This window comes from Polyodon spathula, chromosome 15 (assembly GCF_017654505.1).
Source record: "Polyodon spathula isolate WHYD16114869_AA chromosome 15, ASM1765450v1, whole genome shotgun sequence".
NCBI classification, from domain to species: Eukaryota; Metazoa; Chordata; class Actinopteri; order Acipenseriformes; family Polyodontidae; genus Polyodon; species Polyodon spathula.
In genome coordinates, this window is record NC_054548.1 from 13,652,188 (window position 1) to 13,673,773 (window position 21,586).

Genomic DNA, 21,586 nt, shown 5'->3' on the forward strand with positions numbered 1-21,586 from the left:
AGTGGTACTAAATTTAAAAGTAATTAAATATAATGGAGGTATTGAAGTCATCGGAGCCCTGAGGTTTATGGTTGTCAGCTCAGTAATCTGACTGGTCTGTGTGCTCTTCACTGGGGCACGTTTTACTGAATGTACTGCAAGTTACTTCAGAAATCATTGTTGTTGCGAGTGTAAATGACAGCAGGTTATATACAAGTAAGGGTCATGATAATAGTAATATAAAAGGAATAATGAATCTGTTTTTTTTTTTATCTGTTTAATATCTCATGATATGTTTTTGGTTTCTGAGCTCATGGGTAATTAAGTTGTTTAATGAAGTTACCAGTGTACTTAACCTTTTCAGGCAAGCTTTGAGCAAACCGTGAAAAAAAAGAATATTGAGTATTATTCACATTCATAGTATAAAGTAATCATTTTAATATGTGGACAATGTGAACTCTATGCGGTAATTTACCCCCACTACAATGAATTGTAGTTAATTACCATTGGCATCTTAGGAGACCAGCCAACGTGGATTCGGAAAAGGATGATCCTATCTGACAAACTTTGAAGATGCCACAGCAAGGATGAACACAAAAAAAGCTGTCATATAATTGAACAAAGAATAATGGGGGGTTAACCCTAACCAAAACTCTTAAGCGCAGCACAGAAACCAGGACAGAGGACACAGCTGGAAATTAAGAGGAGATAGACTTAGGACACTTGGATCTTTTAAGACTCAACTTAACAGTTTTGAGGCCAGTCAACTACTAGGAAATGAATGAGAATAAATGGGCCAAATAGCCGTTTCTTATTTTTTCCTAAATTTCCCAAACATGTCAATAAAATGGCACTTAATCTCAGTTTTATAACATGCCTTTTTTTCTTTTTTTTTTGTCTTGCAGTATGGATGGCGCAGACCTGTGCTTTGAAATTGTAAAGAGAGCAGACGCTGGCTTTGTATACAGCGAAGCAGTTGCAAGGTATGTATTTATTTAACGTTAGTGCCTTTGTAATCTTAAAATGAGTTAAGTGACGAGGAGGTTTGTTCTTCTGAAGTGATGGTTTGTCTTTTCAGAGATTTCTGCAGTGCTGACTGCCAAGACAAGTTTGACATTAATTGTGATACCACCGGCAGTCACCTTGTGGAATTTTTTGCTGCATTCTGCATTGGTAGCAATTCATAACATTTAGGGTTATCACTGCACATGTGGGATGTCTTGCTTGGTAATACTACCCTGAATGGATAATCCCCTCTTCAAAAACTGGAAACTATTTAGTTAGCAAGTTGTCTTTTATGAGGTGAAATGGGCCACAAATACCTCAGCTCTGACTGGTTGAAAGGATACATGATGCCCCACCTCCAAAATCTACAAACCTGCAACATGTTTTCCTGTAAGCTGTGGAGTAAATGTGGAGCATTTTTAACTTTGATTGGATGAACACATCGTTGATGAATAAAAAGATTCACAAGCTCTGAGCACGAACAATATGGGCCCATGTTCTCTACTAGGGTTAGTGTAGTCGAATACACGATAATAAAAGCTATTCCAATAGCTGATTACATATTCAAGTACACGTAAAAGACCTATTAGCTGCTAATAGAAGCAAACGCGTCTTTTTTTTTTTTAAATGCTGTCGCTTGACAAGTGTTCAAAGTCAGTGTGAAACACTGCATGTTCATGAGAATTCAGTTTGATATTGTTCATATTCAGTTTTGTTGCCTTGTTTTCAGCTAATGTTAACAAATCCCTCGCTTGAGTTCCGTTGTAATGACTGCACACAGCCGCTGTTGCTAGGCAGTGAGACAGCTTCCCGCACCGGCTAACTTTAAATTTGTAAACAAATGGATATAACAAGGGCTAAAAAGGAAGCTTAACTTTAGTAACATTTAAACTAGAACGCTAATTTAGCTTTATGATGAATATAAAGACATACTAAATGCTAAGCAGAACAACGCAATGACTAATGAGAAAACTGTGTGGAAGTAGTTTTTAACTCTGTGGACTGCAGTATAATGTAAAATATCTACTGTTGACTTTCTGTGAATGGATGAGGTGATGTAAACATTTGCACTGACCATTAAAAGTACAAGCGGGTATGTCCCTTGTTTTGAATTATTTACAGGTTATTGAATGAACCGAGTAACAAAGAAATCTCATCTTGGACATTGTTTATACACTTCACTGAACCCGGCCAGCCAAAGAGCATACTTAAACTTTAACAGCTTACACTTTTTATGCTGTCTGCTGTAGTACACATTCGTATTTGCTTTTTATTATTTATTTCGGATATTTGAATACAGGAAAATGTTGGCCTCCTTGTATTCGAATAGGAAACTATTCGAAATTCTCATCCCGAGTCTCTACAGTTGAAAACAGTTATTGTATTTCATCTTTTGTATGGATTTTCATTCGGTGCACAGAAAGCGTTCCACTTGTGAGCATTGAATGTCTATGGCCATTAAACAAAATCCTGTCTCCTTACCTCTCAAAGTCTCAATCACCTGACACATAATCTCTTCAAAATGCTTTGCTTCAAATTCATTTCCAAATTACTTTGAAAACCTTCTACAGTTGTCAGTTTTCTTTAACCTTATTTTCTTGTTTCACAGTCACTACATGCGACAGATTCTGGAAGCGCTGCGCTATTGCCATGACAACAATGTCATTCACCGGGATGTGAAGGTATGTCACTTTTGTACTTGGCACACTGTTACTTTGGAAGAGTTCAGAAGCGAGATTTAAATTCTGCCCCTGACCTTTATTTTGAACTTGGCTGGGCTTTTCATAAGCATTGGTCAGGTAATGCCTACTCGGGGATTTTATTGAGACTTTTGTACAGAGAAATCCTGGGAAAATATTGAGAAAGAGAATATGTTGATCGGTCCACCAGGGCTCATTGATCTAGTTCTAAATGGCAGAATATAAGTATTTAATGTCCTTAGTGCATTTAGGTGTTAATATTTCACCCTAGTAGACTTATTTTGAATGCATTGCTGCATTCAACTTGCTTCCTACCTTCTGAAATTCAACATGAAACAAGTAAACCTCTCTAGGTGAAATAAGTTATTGGATTCGTTGTCTTGCATTAATTTTAGCAAGGGTTGAGAAGCACGACTTTCAGGGTTGATTGTGCTGCTGCATACAGGAGCCTGAATAATAAAGTTATTAAATGCGTGAACAAAAAAGCAAGTGACAGGAAATGCAACTGTTTTCAGAGTGTGAAATTCAGAGGAAATGAAACCCGACATTACGCTTGGCTGCTTTGAATTAGCATATTTCTGAGCCAGACGCAGTTCAACTGACGTGGTATATCTGCTATCTGCAGCTGCAGAACAAACCCTTTCCTAGGGTGTACATATTAAGTGATGTCTGGCTATTAATGCAGAATGAGAACTGCTTTAGGCGTTTTGATTGAAAGCCGGAGGTGGACATTCTGATAATATATTTCATTTACTGTATAGTTTGAACTTTTTGCCCAATTGGTGTCATATGTAATTAGAGTTACAATCAATTGTCAAAATGCCTTTTTCAAATGTATTAATTTGTATAAATGTTTAACACAACACATGTATTACACCTTTATGAATTAAAGCTTTATGTTAAGCTGTAAAGAATGCCCTAATTTTTACTGAGACTATGGTTTTGAAGTTCCTTATATACAGTTGTGTTTGTACAGTTTTACAATTCTCATGTTTTTGGTTTGCCATGTTAAATATACTTTACATTGCTTACTTACTCTTTCCCATGCTTTCACTGTGCTTTATTAAAAGTTGCTATGCTTTTAATATGAAAAACTTTTATAAGGAAAGTCAACCGTCATCATTTGTAATGCACAAAGAACCATTACAATATTAATGATACCATTTTTTATACAGTTAACAAATAAAATAAGCTTGTTCTACTACTGAGCTTGTGACTTTTACTCAAGGAACAGACACATTGCCAAGGTTAACTGAAGATACATATCATCTTGCTGAAACTAGTGCATCTCCTGCAGTAGTCTGCAACTTTTTTGAAATGGTTTGAATCAGTAGAATGAGAGGGTGGAATTAAAATATGAAATATTAACAAATTATCTACAAAACGTGCATTACTGTGTGCAACTTGCTGTATTCTGTCCCATTACATCACAGGCAGTGTTCTAGCAATTTCAGGTATTGCATTAATGTAATCAAAGAGAAACCATGGGGGGATTCTAAATAGAAATAGTAAGTCTCAGAGGATCACATTAATTGTAATGTGCATCCCTTTATTTAACAATTTACACATTTAAGCAACATAGCTAAGAACAACACGGTATCTCTACATTATCTGACAACACTGTAATGTAGAAAGCACTTCTCGTGAAACTTGTAAAGAGGGCATCAGACAGCAGCACAGAACACCTGTCCATGCATGCATGCTGTTTATCTATATCCCCCTGTAGCACAGTCCGTTATAGTAACAAGTCTGCTGGTGCTGGCAAGAGAAAGCTGACCCCTTTGCAAAGGACTGATGATTACCATGTGCACCAATAGGAATGTCTACTTCTAAATAATTGAACACGGGAGCCGTGTGGAAAACAAAACTTCACACACTGCACTGAAGTTTTTTTTTTTAAGACGACAGAAGCAATTCGCTGTATTACAAATTTAAAAAGATGTGTTTTAGATAATTCCTCGCAATGCTAGTCCTTGTGTGAAATTTGTGATTTCATTTAACTTAGGCTCAATCAAGAGATGTGCGACAAACTAGAAGCAGGTTGCATTGTTCACCTCACATCTGCCCTTGACAGCTCTGTTTCTGCAGTACTGCGTCAGGTGGCTCTCGCCGGACAGCCTTGCTGGCGATCCTTGCACACTGAAGGCGGCGGCAGAAGCATTTGTTTGCAAGGCTAAAATATTTCATGTAAGTCTATGAGGATAAACGTGTACATTACACTGGGACAATGCACAATAGTCCAAACCTTGTCCATGTAGTCAGCTTCCTTTATCTGTGTAATAGTCTGTTCCTGTACTTTGTGTGTCTTCTTCTGCGACAGCAATCTTATGCACCGGATTTAAAATGAATGAATCTGATTTAAAATTAATCTGTGCAAAACAGTAGATGCAGGGGAATTTACAACACTGCAGATACTGATCTAGGCAAAAAAAAAAACTAATTCAACATATGTATTGATCTGTGCCTATTTGTATTTGTTGTTTAACCTAAGGCACTGAAACTACTTAATTAGTTGTCAAAGGTTCTTAGCATTACAATAATATATTGACTCTTAAAGATTATGCTGCCCCTCTTAGCATTCATTTTGTTGCTTTGAAACCGACTTTAAATTTATACGTGTAAAACATTGTCCGGATGTTAACAATGAGAAGATAAATTAGAGGTACGTTATTTAAACAGTTGTAGCAACACATGGGGTTAAGTTCTACATATGATATTTTTGAAAAACTAAAATTACACATGCGAGTTTAAAGGGCTCTCAGTCAAGTCAGTATATTCCTGTTTACTGTGGTCAAAAGTACTATTTCCTGTTACTCAAACTCTCAGGTTGTGGGGTTGTTAAACAAAGATCACACAGACCTCTGTTTTGTAATGCGTAATGTTGTTTTATGCATAACTTCACAAACCAGAGTTCTGGGCTTTTACACATTCTCTATTCTATTGTAAGTGTTGGAAATGTTTCCCTTGCCAACTAGACATCTTAGTGTCTCCTTCGCAAAATAAAAAAAAAAAAAAATGAAAGCCATGTCGGGAAACATGCTGGATATTTCCTTCCGCCACTGTGTTTTACACGGGTTGAAAATATGTAATGCGAAATGGACATGTCCAATCCCAGGGCGAATCTTAACTTGAGAATTTATAGAGCACAGCAAATGTAAATGCATGCAGGGCTGAGCTCAGGGGTGAGTCACATTGAACTTGTACCACATTTCCTGCAAGGCAGATAATCGATAAGCTGTCTTCTTTATTTGCAGTAAGCCTATTAAAACCACATTTTGAGCTTTGAGACAAAACGTTGCGATAGTACCCTCTATCTGTATTAAATAGACATAGATGGAAGTCCCTTTTTGGCCTTTCATTGTTGCTGTCCCCAGTGCTTTATGGGTAAAAGTGTGGCAGAACCATCTTACACCACTTTTAGCCTGGTAGTCGCAATACACCTGGGTGGAAATTTGGTTGAATTTTATTAGTGCCTCCGATGAATCGGATTTCTGTAGCAAGAGATTACATTTAGTAATGTGCCTGAGGAGTGTTGGGCATGTTGGCAGATAGTCTACATGATGGTCATCTCAGTCCAAGGGAGGTGAATGGAGTTTGAAATCCACCTTGTGTTGGTTTACTTCAAGTAAGAAGATAGACAAAATATAGGAATTTGCAGGCAGTAAACCCAATACAAAAAGTGAATCTCATTTAAAATAATATGATGCATCGCTGCTTTTTATCAACATGATATTAGAGTGAAGATGCATTTTGCTGAGTTCAATTAAATTACTTGCTGTGTCACAGGTGAAAAAAGTAGCCGTGTTAGTGATGAGACAACTTGTGTACAGCATTGAAGATATGTTTGCAGGATCTACTGCAGCATATTGATTTCATGAATGTCATTTTTGTGATTTATTTATGTATTTATTTATTGATTGATCAATTTCTTTTAAATTGTGGACATATTCTGGAATATTAGATGAAAGGCGCTATATAAAAATAAAGATTATTTAAGAATAATTGCATAATTGTAGGTCATGCACATTACCGATCCAGCCTGTAAGACATGCCCTGTTGAATAGTAGGCAATCAGGAATGGCAGCTGCGAGCACACCAGTGAGTTGGAGCAGGTCAGGTTTATCAGGTATGCATGGGTTGATATCTTCAGAGGCATTTTCTTCATAAATATCCAGAGAGACAGCAGGTTCCCTAGAAGGCCTGCTGCACATAAAGCAGTGTAGATGGCAGGAAGGACAATCATGTTGGTAGCTGACTGGTCGAGACACAGAGTTGCATTGCTGTTTCGATGCTGCTGTTCCTCTTTGAGCTGTGGATTTAGAAGATGTGTGACAGTAAGCTGAGAAAAAGAGAAGGAAACTTTAGTCTACTGTAGACATTCAGGAATCCTTAGCCTTATTATAATGAAACTATTTAGTTTCTTCGCACTTTTATGTTAATTCAGGATATGTAAAGAATACAAACACAATGCTGTAAGTACCTTTCTGCATCTTGGCATTTGTGCTGTTGGTCACATGATCTGAATGAAGCTAACCCATTGCAATGGGTTTTAATCGCTGTGCTATTGAGTTTAAGAGCAGTGGCACATTTTCATTTATAGTGTTGGCTTATGAATCTCTCACTGAGTTTTTTTTTTTATAATACGTAAAATTAATATAACCGAGTACTTTGTTTCATCTGATATCTGCGGCAGCTGATTCATGACAATATTCACTTCAAGCAAGATAAAGCATCTCACTTCAACTCATTTCTTTATTCAGCATTGTCAATTATGCTTTGATACAGCATCATGCAGTGGTTTTTATTCCTATAATACAATTAAGTGAAGAGTGTAACTCACATAAAGGCTACCTGCTTGCTTGTCAAGTAAACATTATTAGTCATTCTAGATGTGGAGCTTGTTTCTGAACCAACATGTTATGTCAGAAAAAATCCTATTTTAACTAAATGTTGTAAACAGCAACAATTAGATTCTGTGTAACATTGGAATATTCACCTTTTTTGGTTCCACAATTCAGAAAGAGAAGGCCAAGATGGCAATGTCATATAATACAGTAGCTGTTGTTTACGAATGATATCTGTTCCTTCCTATGTAATGTTCTTTCTTGTACTGTATGTGTCGAGTCAGTAATTTGCAATGAGCACAAGTTTAATTGAGTAAGCAGTAAAGTGTAGGAGTTGAACTTGTGGGTTTGTGTATTCATCATTGAGCCTGCTGTTCTTAGCAGCTTTTTGTGGTTATGATATACAGAAAGGCCGATTTGGCCTTTTTTTTTGTAGCTATAGCATGAGATGCTTTAAGTTTTGGTTCCTCTGATGATGCAGCTGTCTTCACTAAAGCCATTTAAAGGTAGCTTCTACTGCATCTAGCAATAGACCCAAAGCATTGAGCTATAGAGCGAAAAAAAAAAAAAAAAAAATGCACACATTATGGTAAACATGAAGCCCCCCTTTTTTTGTTAATGGCATTAATGAACATTTACTGATTGTTCTTGGAAGATATTGTATTGCTGCACTTAGGCTAACTTATATTTTGTTACAGTAGCTTTATGCACTTAAAATTAGGAAAAACTAATAAATTCCTTCCTAGAAAAGCAATTATTTTTTCTGATGTGGACTTTTCATTTATAATACAATTTTCATAACTTTGAATCACCTGTCAAGTTACAGCACTGCAGAGTGCAGCCTTGTTTTTCTCTGAAGACCTTAAGAGCTTTCCACATCTCCCTGTGATGGACGAGTATCAATTTCAGAGGAAGCTTTTTATTCCAGGGCCATACTCTGTTCACTTAAAGCAGGATGCAATGGTGGAGTATCAGGTGGAAAAAACTCCATCATCAAAGCACTAATAATACCTGAAGACCATGCTGGAGGTGTAACTTCAGAGACTTTTCAAAGTAAAAAAAAAAACAGTACAGCTTCTTATTTATAGCCTGGCTAACAAGAGTGTGAGAATATAATTTTCACTATAATATTTATAGCACTGCATGAAGATTTGTTAAGCATTTTATACCACAGTAATGTAGGCTATAGTATACTGTTCCTACCATATAAAAAACATTTAAAAAAAAATTAAAGCTCTGAAAAAGTCTAAACAAGTCTTAATTCTTCAAGATTGAAATGTTTGGTCTAAGCATATAATATATATTATTTCTGATACAGCATGTTGTACATCGAGATTTACAACCTATGAACAGAATCCCACTTCGACGGTGTTTCATGGTGTTTCCATTCGTAGTTTAAACTTGCTTATTATTTTAAAAGAGTTCTATTATTATTATTATTATTTAGTAGTTAGTAGTATTAGTAGTAGTAGTAGTAGTAGTAGTAGTAGTATTATTATTATTATTATTATTATTATTAGTAGTATTATTATTATATATTTTTTTAGTACCAAATCAAGTTATAAGCTCATGCAAACATCTGCTCTGAAACAGTGCACTCAGTACAGGATGTACACATTTATGCCTTTTTACCTGCTCAAATTCCAATGCAGGATTCCACACAATGTGGCTTAATGTTCAAGGAAGAATGGCTTTTGGAAATCAAACGTTTACTGATAATCACAGATAAGTAAAATGTTAAATATCTCCAGTAGACTAGGGGTATGTGACAGGTTACCTTTAATGGCAAGACTGTTTCCACCAGGGAGAGAGACTCAGACACTAGAAGCTGCAGGTTTAAGAGCTATTGCGCACGTTTATTTACAAAAACTAGACAAAGACACACTAAACAAACAAATAAACAGGCACAAGGGCCCAAAATAAATGGTTCAAACAAACGACAAAAACGACTGTACATACAATTGTACATAATCATTCAATTATGGCCCCAGCAACAGTCCCGTGTGTTCTGACAGGGAGGAAAGCCTTTGGTGTAATATCTTGTGTTGTTTTTTTTTTTTATTCTGTAGGTATGTATTAAAACAAATTAAATGCACACAAACATACTAAAGCTGTAACTCCATATCCATGATACTGATTAACTACTCAAGCTTGGTTATCATGGTTTATCATGTTACCAGAACCCCTCAGTTAAATGACATCTGTATTTGGTTGGATGTCTAGTAAGTGGTTAAAAAAAGGATTGGCATATCTTGGAATACTAAAGTGCAAATACTGTTTAAAAATACGTGTCCAAATATCTGAATTTTCAATCCATTTTTTACAAAAAACTAGATTATGAACCAACTTGATTGGAATGTTACAAAACTTTACTTTTGTGGTAACCTTTTGGTTATTAGTTTACTGTGGTTAGTTATTTCTGTATTTTAGCAATCCATTAATATATCTTGTAGAGGAAGCTCAGTAAACCAGGGCAGCATTACATACATACACACAGACACAAAACCAACTGCTACATAAAATCATGTTTCTTATTAAGGAAATGACTATACTTTTACCATTTATTTTAAAGTTGTAGAATTTAAGGAGATTATATATATATATATTATATATATATATATATATATATATAATATATATATATATATATATATATATATATATACAGCTCTGGAAAAAATTGAGACCACTGCAAATTTTTCTTAAATCAGCATCTCTACATGTATGGCAGCCATTCCATTCCAGTGTCTGTTGAATTCCAACACAGGCACACCTCATTCTACTGAATGAGGTACTGATTAGGGGATCACCTGAACCAAATCTTATTTAACGAGGAAAAGTATAAAAACCACTCCTGTGGTCATCACTATCCTCTTGCAATAGGACCAGCTGGATGGCAAAACAGTGCTAGTAGTACCTCAAAAGTAATTGGAATAAAAAAATAACTACTGACCATGCCCAAAGAGTTGAAAAGGAAAGTTTTGAGTGAGGAAAAGAAGGGTTCAATTCTGGCTTTACTGGCAGAGGGATACAGTGAGCGTCGGGTTGCTTCCATCCTTAAAATTTCAAAGACGGCGGTTCATAAGAACAAGGTCAAGCAGCACACATTGGGGACAACAAAGCTACAGACCGGCAGAGGGCGAAAACGACTCTCCACTGACCGGGATGACCACCAACTCATTCGAATGTCACTCAGCAACCGTAGGATGACATCAAGTGACCTACAAAAAGAATGGCAAACGGCAGCTGGGGTGAAGTGCACGGCGAGGACGGTTCGAAACAGGCTCCTAGGGGCAGGGCTGAAGTCGTGCAAAGCTAGAAAAAAGCCCTTCATCAATGAGAAGCAAAGAAGAGCCAGGCTGAGGTTTGCAAAAGACCATAAGGATTGGACCGTAGAGGACTGGAGTAAGGTCATCTTCTCTGATGAGTCCAATTTTCAGCTTTGCCCAACACCTGGTCGTCTAATGGTTAGATGGAGACCTGGAGAGGCCTACAAGCCACAGTGTCTCGCACCCACTGTGAAATGTGGTGGAGGATCGGTGATGATCTGGGGGTGCTTCAGCAAGGCTGGAATCGGGCAGATTTATCTTTGTGAAGGACGCATGAATCAAGCCAAGTACAAGGTTGCCCTGGAAGAAAACTTGCTTCCTTCTGCTCTGACAATGTTCCCCAACTCTGAGGATTGGTTTTTCCAGCAGGACAATGCTCCATGCCACACAGCCAGGTCAATCAAGGTGTGGATGGAGGACCACCAGATCAAGACCCTGTCATGGCCAGCCCAATCTCCAGACCTGAACCCCATTGAAAACCTCTGGAATGTGATCAAGAGGAAGATGGATGGTCACAAGCCATCAAACAAAGCTGAGCTGCTTGAATTTTTGCGCCAGGAGTGGCATAAAGTCACCCAACATCAATGTGAAAGACTGGTGGAGAGCATGCCAAGACGCATGAAAGCTGTGCTTGAAAATCAGGGTTATTCCACCAAATATTGATTTCTGAACTCTTCCTAAGTTAAAACATTAGTATTGTGTTGTTTAAAAATGAATCTGAACTTATTTTCTTTGCATTATTGGAGGTCTGACAACACTGCATCTTTTTTGTTATTTTGACCAGTTGTCATTTTCTGCAAATAAATGCTCTAAATGACAATATTTTTATTTGGAATTTGGGAGAAATGTTGTCAGTAATTTATAGAATAAAACAAAGATGTTCATTTTACCCAAACACATACCCATAAATAGTAAAACCAGAGAAACTGATAATTTTGCAGTGGTCTCTTAATTTTTTCCAGAGTGTGTGTGTGTGTGTGTGTATATATATATATATATATATATATATATATATATATATATATATATATATATATAAAAATCTATCTTACATAGTTGTTTTTTGTGTTAATTTTAAAATTATTTCTTTTTACTATTTCAAAAAGCTCATGTGTCATGATGTCGATAGATGATGCTTGCGAATGCTGTGTTTGATGCACAGGGCATCTGTCTTCATTAGTAGTACAATCACATTATTCTCTTTTTTTAATTTATTGAAGGAGTGCTTCTCAAGCGTGTTTGCTTCCCTCTTACTAAGACTATCAGTATTATCAGTGGCCCTCCTTTTCTTTTGTTGAAGGTCTTTCGGTTCTTAGTTGTATTTTAAACTTGCTGTAAGTTGACACATGCAATCATTTAAAAAACAATGCTGTTTGCCCTACCTGCTAAACAGACTATGCAAAGATGCAGAAGTTGATCTGTCATGTTGCATTTTAAGTATTTTCATTTCCTGCATTAACAAACAAACAAGTGAAGACCCACAAGATAATATAAAGTGTTCAGATGGTATCTATTATGAATAGTAAAAGTAAAACCAGTGTTGCATGTTACAGATTATATTGTATTAAACTACAATATAATAGTGTTCAAAATATATATTATTTGTACTTTTTTGCTGCAACTGTAAGAAATGTATAATCTAAAGTTTGTTTTGACTGCTTCCACCAAAAAGCCCTGATTTTGAATCTTGACAGTTGTGACGTCACTAGGGGAAAACACGAACCATAAACATGCAGGCATATGTCTATGGCATAAACAAAACGATCATATGTACAGGCCTATTTCACGATGGTTAAAAGGTGTCAAAAATACATTTCACCACAGATAGGCGCAAAGGAATGCATTACATGAAAAAAAACAAGTACTGGTCTGTATTCCGTGAAAGTAAAATCAGCGAGTTCATCGGTGCACAATGCAATGATCACTTTATACAACACGGAGCACGGAAACTAAAGCTTTTGTTTGTTGGTTTCTGGCAGGTACAAATTTTATTTTTTTGTGAGACACTGGTACAAGTTCACAAACACACGCAGACCTTTACAAAGACAGCTGTTCACGAGGACAATCGCCAAGTGAACATTGACTCATTTTCCCCTGATAACAGCGGAACCATTTAGAAACCGCAATTATTATTATTATTATTATTATTATTATTATTATTATTATTAATCAGCCTTAATTAAACAATTTCGTACCGTGTTTACTTGTATACCAGAAATAATTTTTTAAATAGCTGCATCTATAAGACACTTCTTCATACAGGTGTAAAAATGATTAGCATAGTATTTATTTATTTTTTTTCCCCTTACTCTGTGCTCTAGTGCTCAGTACTACTAGGCTATCCACTGCGCATAATCGGTTCTCTGCAAGTGCTGCATTTGTTTTTTTCAGACGTCGGGTAGTGGTAGTGGTGGTGGTGGTGGTGGTGGTCGTAGTAGTATAATACAATACTGTTATCAAATAAACTCTGTGGCCCAAAACTACCCAAAGAAAATAAACACGAGCACAGCTTTCATATAGCTGACTTAATAAAATCAAAAACGTCAGAGTACTATAAACCAATACAAACACATTGCGTGCTCAGGATTTCTGATGCAGAAATCAAAAGAATGAATCCACTCATCCAGCTGTTTTTAGGTAAGCTTTTGATTTTCAATTTTATCTAAAGTAATGTTCATGTGCACATTACTGGATAAGGGCGTCTGCCAAGAAATAATAATAATAATTCCGTGCAGTTCACAAGGAGGTTAGGTTGGGAAACGGTAAACACTTTGCAAGATATACATTTTAAAACAAACCAAATATAGAAATACACTTTTCTTTTTGTTATTGCCATAAATGAACTGCTAGCCGGGGTTAATTGTATACAAGAACAACATTGAGAATTGCCCACCTGCAGACAAGGGTTGGCGTGTCGCTCGCATTCCTCATGCCAGAGTGGTTATTTTCTCCTGCTGGAGGTTCAGAACAGTTTGGAATCAGGCCTCAAACCACTTATTCTTCCTCCACACAATTTATTTCATTACACGCCACACTCCCGCTGTCCTTATTGTAATACAGACTTCTCAAAACGTCAGAGAAATTCGTAATTTCACAGTCTGAAGGCATGTATATCTCTCAGCTTGTCTTTCAGTGCTCTAAAATTGATCCTGGAGACTTAATTTCTTGCTCATTGTGAAAGTAAACCAAATTATGATCCCAAAGACAAAAAATGATTTTCTATGTGAGATACGGACTTAATGTAGTAAAAGCACCTTTTCTTATTTTGAGGCACCACTAGGAGGCGCACATTTAAACAGGGATTGTGCTGTACAGTTGCTGACACTACAGTGTCACCAAAGTGTTTAAAAAAAGTGTTTTGTTTGTTGACAGAGTGATGGAAATAACACTCCTACATGTATTTGAGACATTCTAGGTTTTACTGTTGGTTCGTGCTGTGGTTAGTGTTCAAACTCCTTGAGACTATATGTCTTGTCAGCTGTTGACAGTGTGTGAAGATACTATAGTATGAAGCTCATATCTCAAGCACAAAAATATAAAAGCTCCCCTTAGTGTCTCTTTGTTAGTAATTTCACAATAGTATAGGCATTTCTTTATTGATGAAATGTGTATTACACCTTGTCTTTTTGGATGGTATGATCTATGGGACATATATTCCAGTTTGTCTTTACCTGCTTGCTTGCTTACCATGGACAAATCGATATATTAAAATATTGTATATGATACAAAATAGTTTTTGTTGTTGTTAGATACTGGAGGCTTTACAGATTTGCCAGTAGAGTGGTTACAGTGTTATTTCAGGGTTGGCTGAAGGGTGGTATTCTTAACTGAGAGTAGTTTCTGGTAAACGGTGGCCAATTGCATGCTCTGCATCAGTGCAACTATGGATATTTCTTATGTGAGAAGCAACTTTGGTTTTGCAGCATCTGAAGTGAAAAGAGAGGTGGAGCAGCAGGGAGAGCGCAGCAGCTGAGAGCTACCACGAGAATGGTGCCAGCCTTGGCTTTGCACTGCTTCCTCTGCCACGTGCAGTCACTGGAATTGGACAGCAAGAGCATGGCTCTCTCTATGTGGTACGAGCTTCGTTGGTATACACTATCCAGAATGGGAAGCTACAGCATAAAAGCAGATCTGCAGCTATCATGTTGATCGTGAAAATCCCAGTCACTGTTTTTTCTGCTTTCCACAAGTCCCATAGAACAGCCCTATTGCTAAGTAATCCAACAACGGTTAAAGCACTGTACAACCAGGTGAAGATGTATTTTTGATAGTTATCAAAAGTGATATTGCATATGTCTGCCATTGAGCTGAAACAAAAACAGCATCTATCCCTTGAGTTTCCTGTTTTGTCTTCACCACAGCAGTCAAAACGAACAAACCAAAGTGCCTTTGAAGTGTTTATTTGCTTTACTCTCAACACAAACAGCAGAACTCAGAACAACAGACCAAAATATAATTGTGAATTACTGTTATACATAAGTGTCTGTAGTAGATTCTGCAGCCATTTAATCCTAGGGTAGTCTAGAAACTAACATTGTGCTGAGAGTTCTATAGTATTTTTTTCTTTTTAGCTTTGGTCAAAATGTAACAGCACCAAAGGGTTAAATGCAACTTACCATCACTCTCTCAATGAGTGTCATATCTACAAACAAAACACACAAAAACACTAATCTCACACATTAGATTAATATAAATAATTATAAATATTGAAATGCATTAAATTAATAGAGGAGTGTTATACAGTGAAGCCTTTTTATTAAGACCAGCCAAGGGTACAACAAAATGTGGCCTTAATATTGAAGGTCTATTAACACTGAAGTCAGTGGAATTGGGGTTGTAATAATGTGGCCTTTGTTCAGATGTTGCTTTTAAGCAAAGTTTCATTGTATTTACAAGTAAACCATCAAATTAAAAAACAAGATAATCCCCTTGATCGCACAAGCACACTTCTGTTAAGGGCTACTGAATTGTGCATAGCCTTAGAAACAATTAATACAGTGACCACTTGCAGGAACATTTCAAATGTGGATAGAGGCTAAAAAAAGCACACTGCAAAAATAAATACATTTTTTAACCTGGCTTTTGTGTACATTTGATTATTTTTTTGTTGGTGTGCTGTAAGAGATAAAGATCTGGTGGAACATTCATTGCTTGCCTGTACTATACTCCTTTACCAACAGGTGGAGTTGTGCTGATTTCTCCAGCTGAGAGTGTACACCATCAGATAAGAACATTGCTGTGCATGTCATGGGGTCTTTATTGGGACGTTGTGCCAGAAGGGCAGGTCTAAAGAGGAAGTCAATTAAAACAGTACTGTATTGATAATACTGAGTTAGGCAAATTTTGTGACTTACATTTAAAAATAAATAAATAAAAAAATTCTAATGTACCTGAATATCTCTATCCATTATCAAATTAAGTGGCGGATTGCACATTTAACAAGTTTCATGATGTTTCAACAAAGAAACCCAGACTACTCAAAACTAATATTAATTTGTGCACTCCTTAAAAATAAACACAGGGCCACGATGGTACACTCAAGATGGTGTATAGTCAGGGGTTCACATAACTTATCGTTAGGGTCTCACGTGAGTACCAGCAGAAATGGTTTGGTACGCTCCATAAAATTACATAGTTTACTCAGAACACTCTTTCCCATCGATTTTCATTGTGAAAATAAGGTTACCTTTAGCTATCATTTTATTTTTTTATTTGTGTTCAACACGCCATCCATTCTACAGAGCGGCTGATAAGATTTTGCACATTATAAATCTTGGGATGCCTGGGAAGTGCAAGGGCATTTTGTGAAGGAGTGAATTGTCTTTTTTTTATTTTTTTTACTGTACATCTAATCACCCTTGTCTGAATGTTTGTTTGTACCTAATGTGTTAAACTGTAGTATGGAAGCCCTCAAATGAAAGATATGGATCTGGCTTTCAATCAACAAATAATTGATTCAGTAGGTTCTCTGGAAGAGGTTTAATCATAAATACATATGTTATTTTAGATACATTATTTGCAAGTTAACAAAGGTTGAGAGTAGATTCTAGTTCCGTTGCAGGGATGTTCTTCTTTTCAATAGCATGTGTTTCTATTCAGAAGTGGATTATTTCAAACCACCACAATGACGTAATTTTAAAGTTGCTGCAGATTAAGCTGTGGTGTGTGGAAGTTATTACCAGTTCCTCTTCCTCTAGGGGTATAGTGCATAGCCTCCAGTAATTCTTTTCTACCCCCTCCTTGTTTGTTATGTGTTAATATGTACAGAACCTTAAAGCGTCCCAGTTCACGGCCATCAATAAAATATATGAAAAGTTTAGAGTTAACCTTGTACTTCAAAAAACAATATGGTAAGCCTCACTTTTTGTACTTTTAAAATTAGACTTTATAGGGACACTGCAAAATAATATTGAAGTATTCTGGTCTGTTCTGGCCCCCTCCACACAGATTTGAAACCTGTCCCATGCTAACCAAGTGTTAAAACAATAACAATACAAAGTTGTGAATATAAGTTATGAGATCTGTTCCCAAGGACTTTTTTATTGCATTTTTCTGTCTTGCCCTCCTGCTCACCTACAGATTGTTTTTCAAGATGTTTATTGTAGAGGACTGTGAAATAGTGACACTATAAATCATGTGTTATATCTTAAGGCAGGCCTTCAAACCAATTCAGGGTAAGCAAATAAAAAAAATAAAATAAAAAAATGCTCAGCAGTGTTGCTCTGTTACTCAGGGTGAGAGACATGATCCTAAATGTCAGTGGTATCTGCGCTGTTCCAGCAAAAATGGTTTTAGGCAGTAGTTTTTATATCGCATCACAGTTCAGCGCAGTTTCTGCTGCCGGCTCTAACGCTTGCAACGGCCTGTGTTCTGATAGAAACACAAAAATTGCGAGAGTATAAAACCAGCAAGAAACAGCACATTTATAGAAAGTAAAAGATCACCTACTGTTCTGAGTAGTTTCTTACTAGTTCACATGTGAGACTAGAGACTGGTAACACCGTGTAACAAGTTTATTTTTTATTTTTTTGTTCCTGGGTAGTAAGTGTTATTTCCTAATTGCTTATGCCTCAAAAGTATAGAAAATGGCTATTATTCCCCACAAACTCTGCTTTTGTGACCAGGACAGTGATATGTCAAAATATTACTATTTCCAGTGGGAAAACAGGCAAATGTGTGTCTTTTCGTTCACATAAAGTCAGAAAAAAGCAACATATGAATCCAAATTAACATGTATTTATTCTAAAGTAATACAAAAATGACTACAAAAGATTTAGAAGTGTGTAGTTTTTCGAGATTTACGATTATACTGTATTTACAGTATCACTGTCCTGGTCACAAAAGCAAAGTTTGTGGGGAATAATAGCCATTTTCTACACTTTTGAGACATAAGCAATTAGGAAATAACACTTACTACCCAGGAACAAAATTGTGTTACATAGTGTAATCGTTCCACAGACAGTAAGGCTCAAATGTGTTGATTTTATTAGAAACCTGTGCAGAAATTTGAAAGTTGCATGTGATGCTGGCCAGTTAAAATATAAGAATATTTAAACATTAATTTTAATAAGAAATGAATAACAATCAGTAACAAGCGCAATATACAGGTAGCCTGTTTTGTTTTGACCTACATGTTTATGTTCAACTTTTGTAAAGATTTTTGTTGTTAGGCTTTGAAGCAAGAATGGCTGGGGAAGGCTGTTGTTATTGTAAAGATTTTTATTGTTGGGCTTCCAAGCTAGAGTGGCTAGGGAAGCCATTGTAATTTTATTTTATTTTTATTTATTTTTTAATCATTCCTATTGTTCAAACTGCTCCTGCTCGAACGGCGTGTAACTAATCAACATCAAACTTGGCAGGTATCACTCCGGGTTGAATGCAATTCAGATGCAAAAAAACTCAGCTTCTACGACAACCAAGATGGCAGCCTGACTCATTTTGTTTGAAAAACCTTTCAAAATAGTCTTGGGAACCGGTGAAGCGATTGATCTGAAACTTGCCATACGTCAAACAACCAAACCTGCTTCAAGTTTGCGAAGCAGAAGTTGCTGTGCTAAATTTGAATGTCAAAATGGCTGCCACCAAATTTGCCGAAACGTGCCACGAACATCAAACTGCTTCTGTCTGAAAACCATTTAACCAGCTAACTCTGAACTTGGTAGGCATCATCCTGGGGACAATGGAATTCAGATAGGGAAAATGGTGTTCTTTTGTAAAACAAGATTGCCGCCAGACCTACATTTTCTTCTTAAATTTAAAACAGCTTCAGTTGAAAAACAGTTTGTTTAATTAACTCCAAAGTTGACAAGCATCATTCCTGTATCAATGCAATTTACTTTTTCAAAACCAATATGGCCGTCTGACCTATTTCTTTAAAAACCTTTCAAAATCTTTGGTCAAATGTAAAACTAGCTTATAACTCCTTACAGAGTGCAGATAAGTTAATGGTTACTATGGAACACATATAGGAACCCATATATGCTCTATTCAAAAATTGCCTTGATTGTGACCTTTGACCTTTCTTTAAAGTCAAATGCAAACTGGCTTATAACAAATTGCTTTCAAATCACTTGGTGTGAAAGTTAATTCACATTGATTTGTATTCAATTGTATCAGTGAGGACAAATAATAAAGGCAGCTTTTCTTGTTGTAGAGTTTTCAAATATTTCGACAAAAATACGTTAAAGGGAATTGCAGTCGGCGCAGCTTTATCGGGACGCTTCGGGAGAAGGAAATATCCTGAATAAGCGGCTGTCCCAGTTAAACGACAGGCAGTAGAGATGACCTTAGTCACACTTTTTCGATTCTTAATGAAAAGAAAAAGAATGAAATCACATCACATTATGATTAAATGTTAAATACATCATTTAAAATACAAGTCAATATTTGTTTGTTTTTTTATTCCTAAACAACATGAATCGCACCTGCAATGTTGATGCATCAACTTTCTTTGCAACAGCAGCGTGAGAAACCACAGGTGACTCCAGCTCCTTCAAGAGTTCAATGTAGTTTACGCAAGTCACAGTGTGATCACGTACTCGCTGCCCTGTGCTACGCAAACCTGTCTTGATCTGAAAGCAATCTCCAGTCATCATTTGTAAATACTGTATCCCAATTAAACAAAGTGATGTCCCAATTAAACCACATAAATAGCATTAGGAAGAACCGTCTCCCAGAGTTGATCACATTTAAGAAGCAGTCCTGATTATCAGTATCCTGATTAGGCGGTGCTGACTGTAATGTATTTTTTCTCTAAGTATCTGCACAGCCCTAATATATACTACACTTGAGACTGCAGCAGCAAGTATTTAGAAGTTGTCAGTTAGGGTTTGTTTTATGAGCATCGACTTTCTCCAGTCCTTAATGAACACCAATGGCGTTCAGTGTAAACCCTCATCACATGTGAGCTTGTATGCAGGTTAACCCCTGAACAACCCACAATAACAATGCAAATCACAAAGGTGAATCTAGCAAGGACCCTCCCGTTGCATTTGCATGGTTTTACCATTACAATTCAAACAAGCCCTACTTTTAACCTTACACAATCCTTCAACAACAGCCTATTTTAATACACGTTCACACATCCCCATACAAACAAGATGCACATTTGCACTTCTGGAATTTTATTTCTGAATTACAAAAAACATTGTTAGTACTGAGTTGGTGAAGTGTTATGGAATTCTTAAAATTCCTCCAGTGGAAATGAAATCTTAAATGTGCAGTTCCAGCAAGCAAGGTTTAATTGCATGACAGCAGTCTATTGCTTTCTTTACTAATGGGTCAGATATGCCATGTTTTAAAAAAGGCATTCATATTGCCTTGTGGGTTTGGGGTCACTTTTTTTTCTGACTTGTAAACCACAATGAGCTCGATAAATTTCTTCATAGTTCTCTTTTACAGAGATCACAAAATAACCGGAAAATGTTTTTCTTTTTTTTCTTTTTCTTTTTTTTTTTTTCCAAACATGAATATGGAATACAGTACTGTGAAGCCTGGTGATGCAGCAGAAGAAATACATAAATACACTGTTATTAAAACTAGTGCTGGGACGAACATTGAATTGTCATGTTGAGATATTCATTCGGATATTCGTTCATTTTCAACATATTATCAAAGACGTTATATGTAACACTCTATTAAAGTTAACAAAGATATCCCAGAGTAAAGCTTTGGGTGTTGTTGTGTTTAGCAATAGGGTTTTTTTTTTTTTTTTTTTATTGGTTTTTATTAATTGGCACATTGCATATTGGATGAGATACTTTCAGGCTCAATGGGTCTTATTCTTAGTGAATATCAAATATAAGGACAATTCAGCAATTGTTCTTAATAGTTTCTTAGTAGGTAATATTGTTTAAAATTATGTTATTGTTATTCCTGTCTGTTAAATTTCCCTTTGCTTCAGCATGTCATATTTCAAGAGATGCCAGTTCTGTTGTGTTTATATAGTTTGTTAGTTTTATAGTCCATGTTTTAATGTCTTTCTTTCCTGTACAGAACGGACTGTATTTTCAGCAGTCCATTTAACCCAGTATAAATCTGTCAAGGATAGCCAGTTTTATTGTCTTGTTTTTAGAAGTTTTTTTTTCATCCTTCCAGTACATTAGGAGTGTCTCGCACTGTTCCACCAAAAGCCAAGCTACTTTAGTCCTTTTTCCTGTTTTGAGGATTTCCAGCAGATGCTGAAGGTCGCTTTAGATTCCTGTGATTAACTGTTTCTGTCGAAATGAAT

The 21,586-nt window shown here is 36.3% G+C and overlaps 2 protein-coding genes across 12 annotated transcripts in view; one reads left to right on the forward strand and one right to left on the reverse strand.

Annotated features, from left to right (window-relative positions):
• LOC121327851 (peripheral plasma membrane protein CASK) overlaps positions 1-21,586 on the forward strand; it is a 155,274-nt gene that overhangs the window by 73,655 nt on the left and 60,033 nt on the right. For all 11 annotated transcript variants that reach the window (XM_041272121.1, XM_041272118.1, XM_041272120.1 and 8 more), the window contains exons 4-5: positions 885-962; positions 2,594-2,666. In XM_041272121.1, the coding sequence (XP_041128055.1) occupies positions 885-962; positions 2,594-2,666 (151 nt within the window). The remainder of the gene's footprint in view (positions 1-884; positions 963-2,593; positions 2,667-21,586) is intronic.
• Positions 19,306-21,586, reverse strand: part of LOC121327853 (probable G-protein coupled receptor 34) — a 5,939-nt gene continuing 3,658 nt past the window's right edge. Inside the window, exon 2 of the mRNA XM_041272130.1 lies at positions 19,306-21,586. This exon is cut by the window's right edge and continues 1,120 nt beyond it. Coding sequence (XP_041128064.1) covers positions 21,549-21,586 — 38 coding nt within the window. The 3' untranslated portion in view covers positions 19,306-21,548.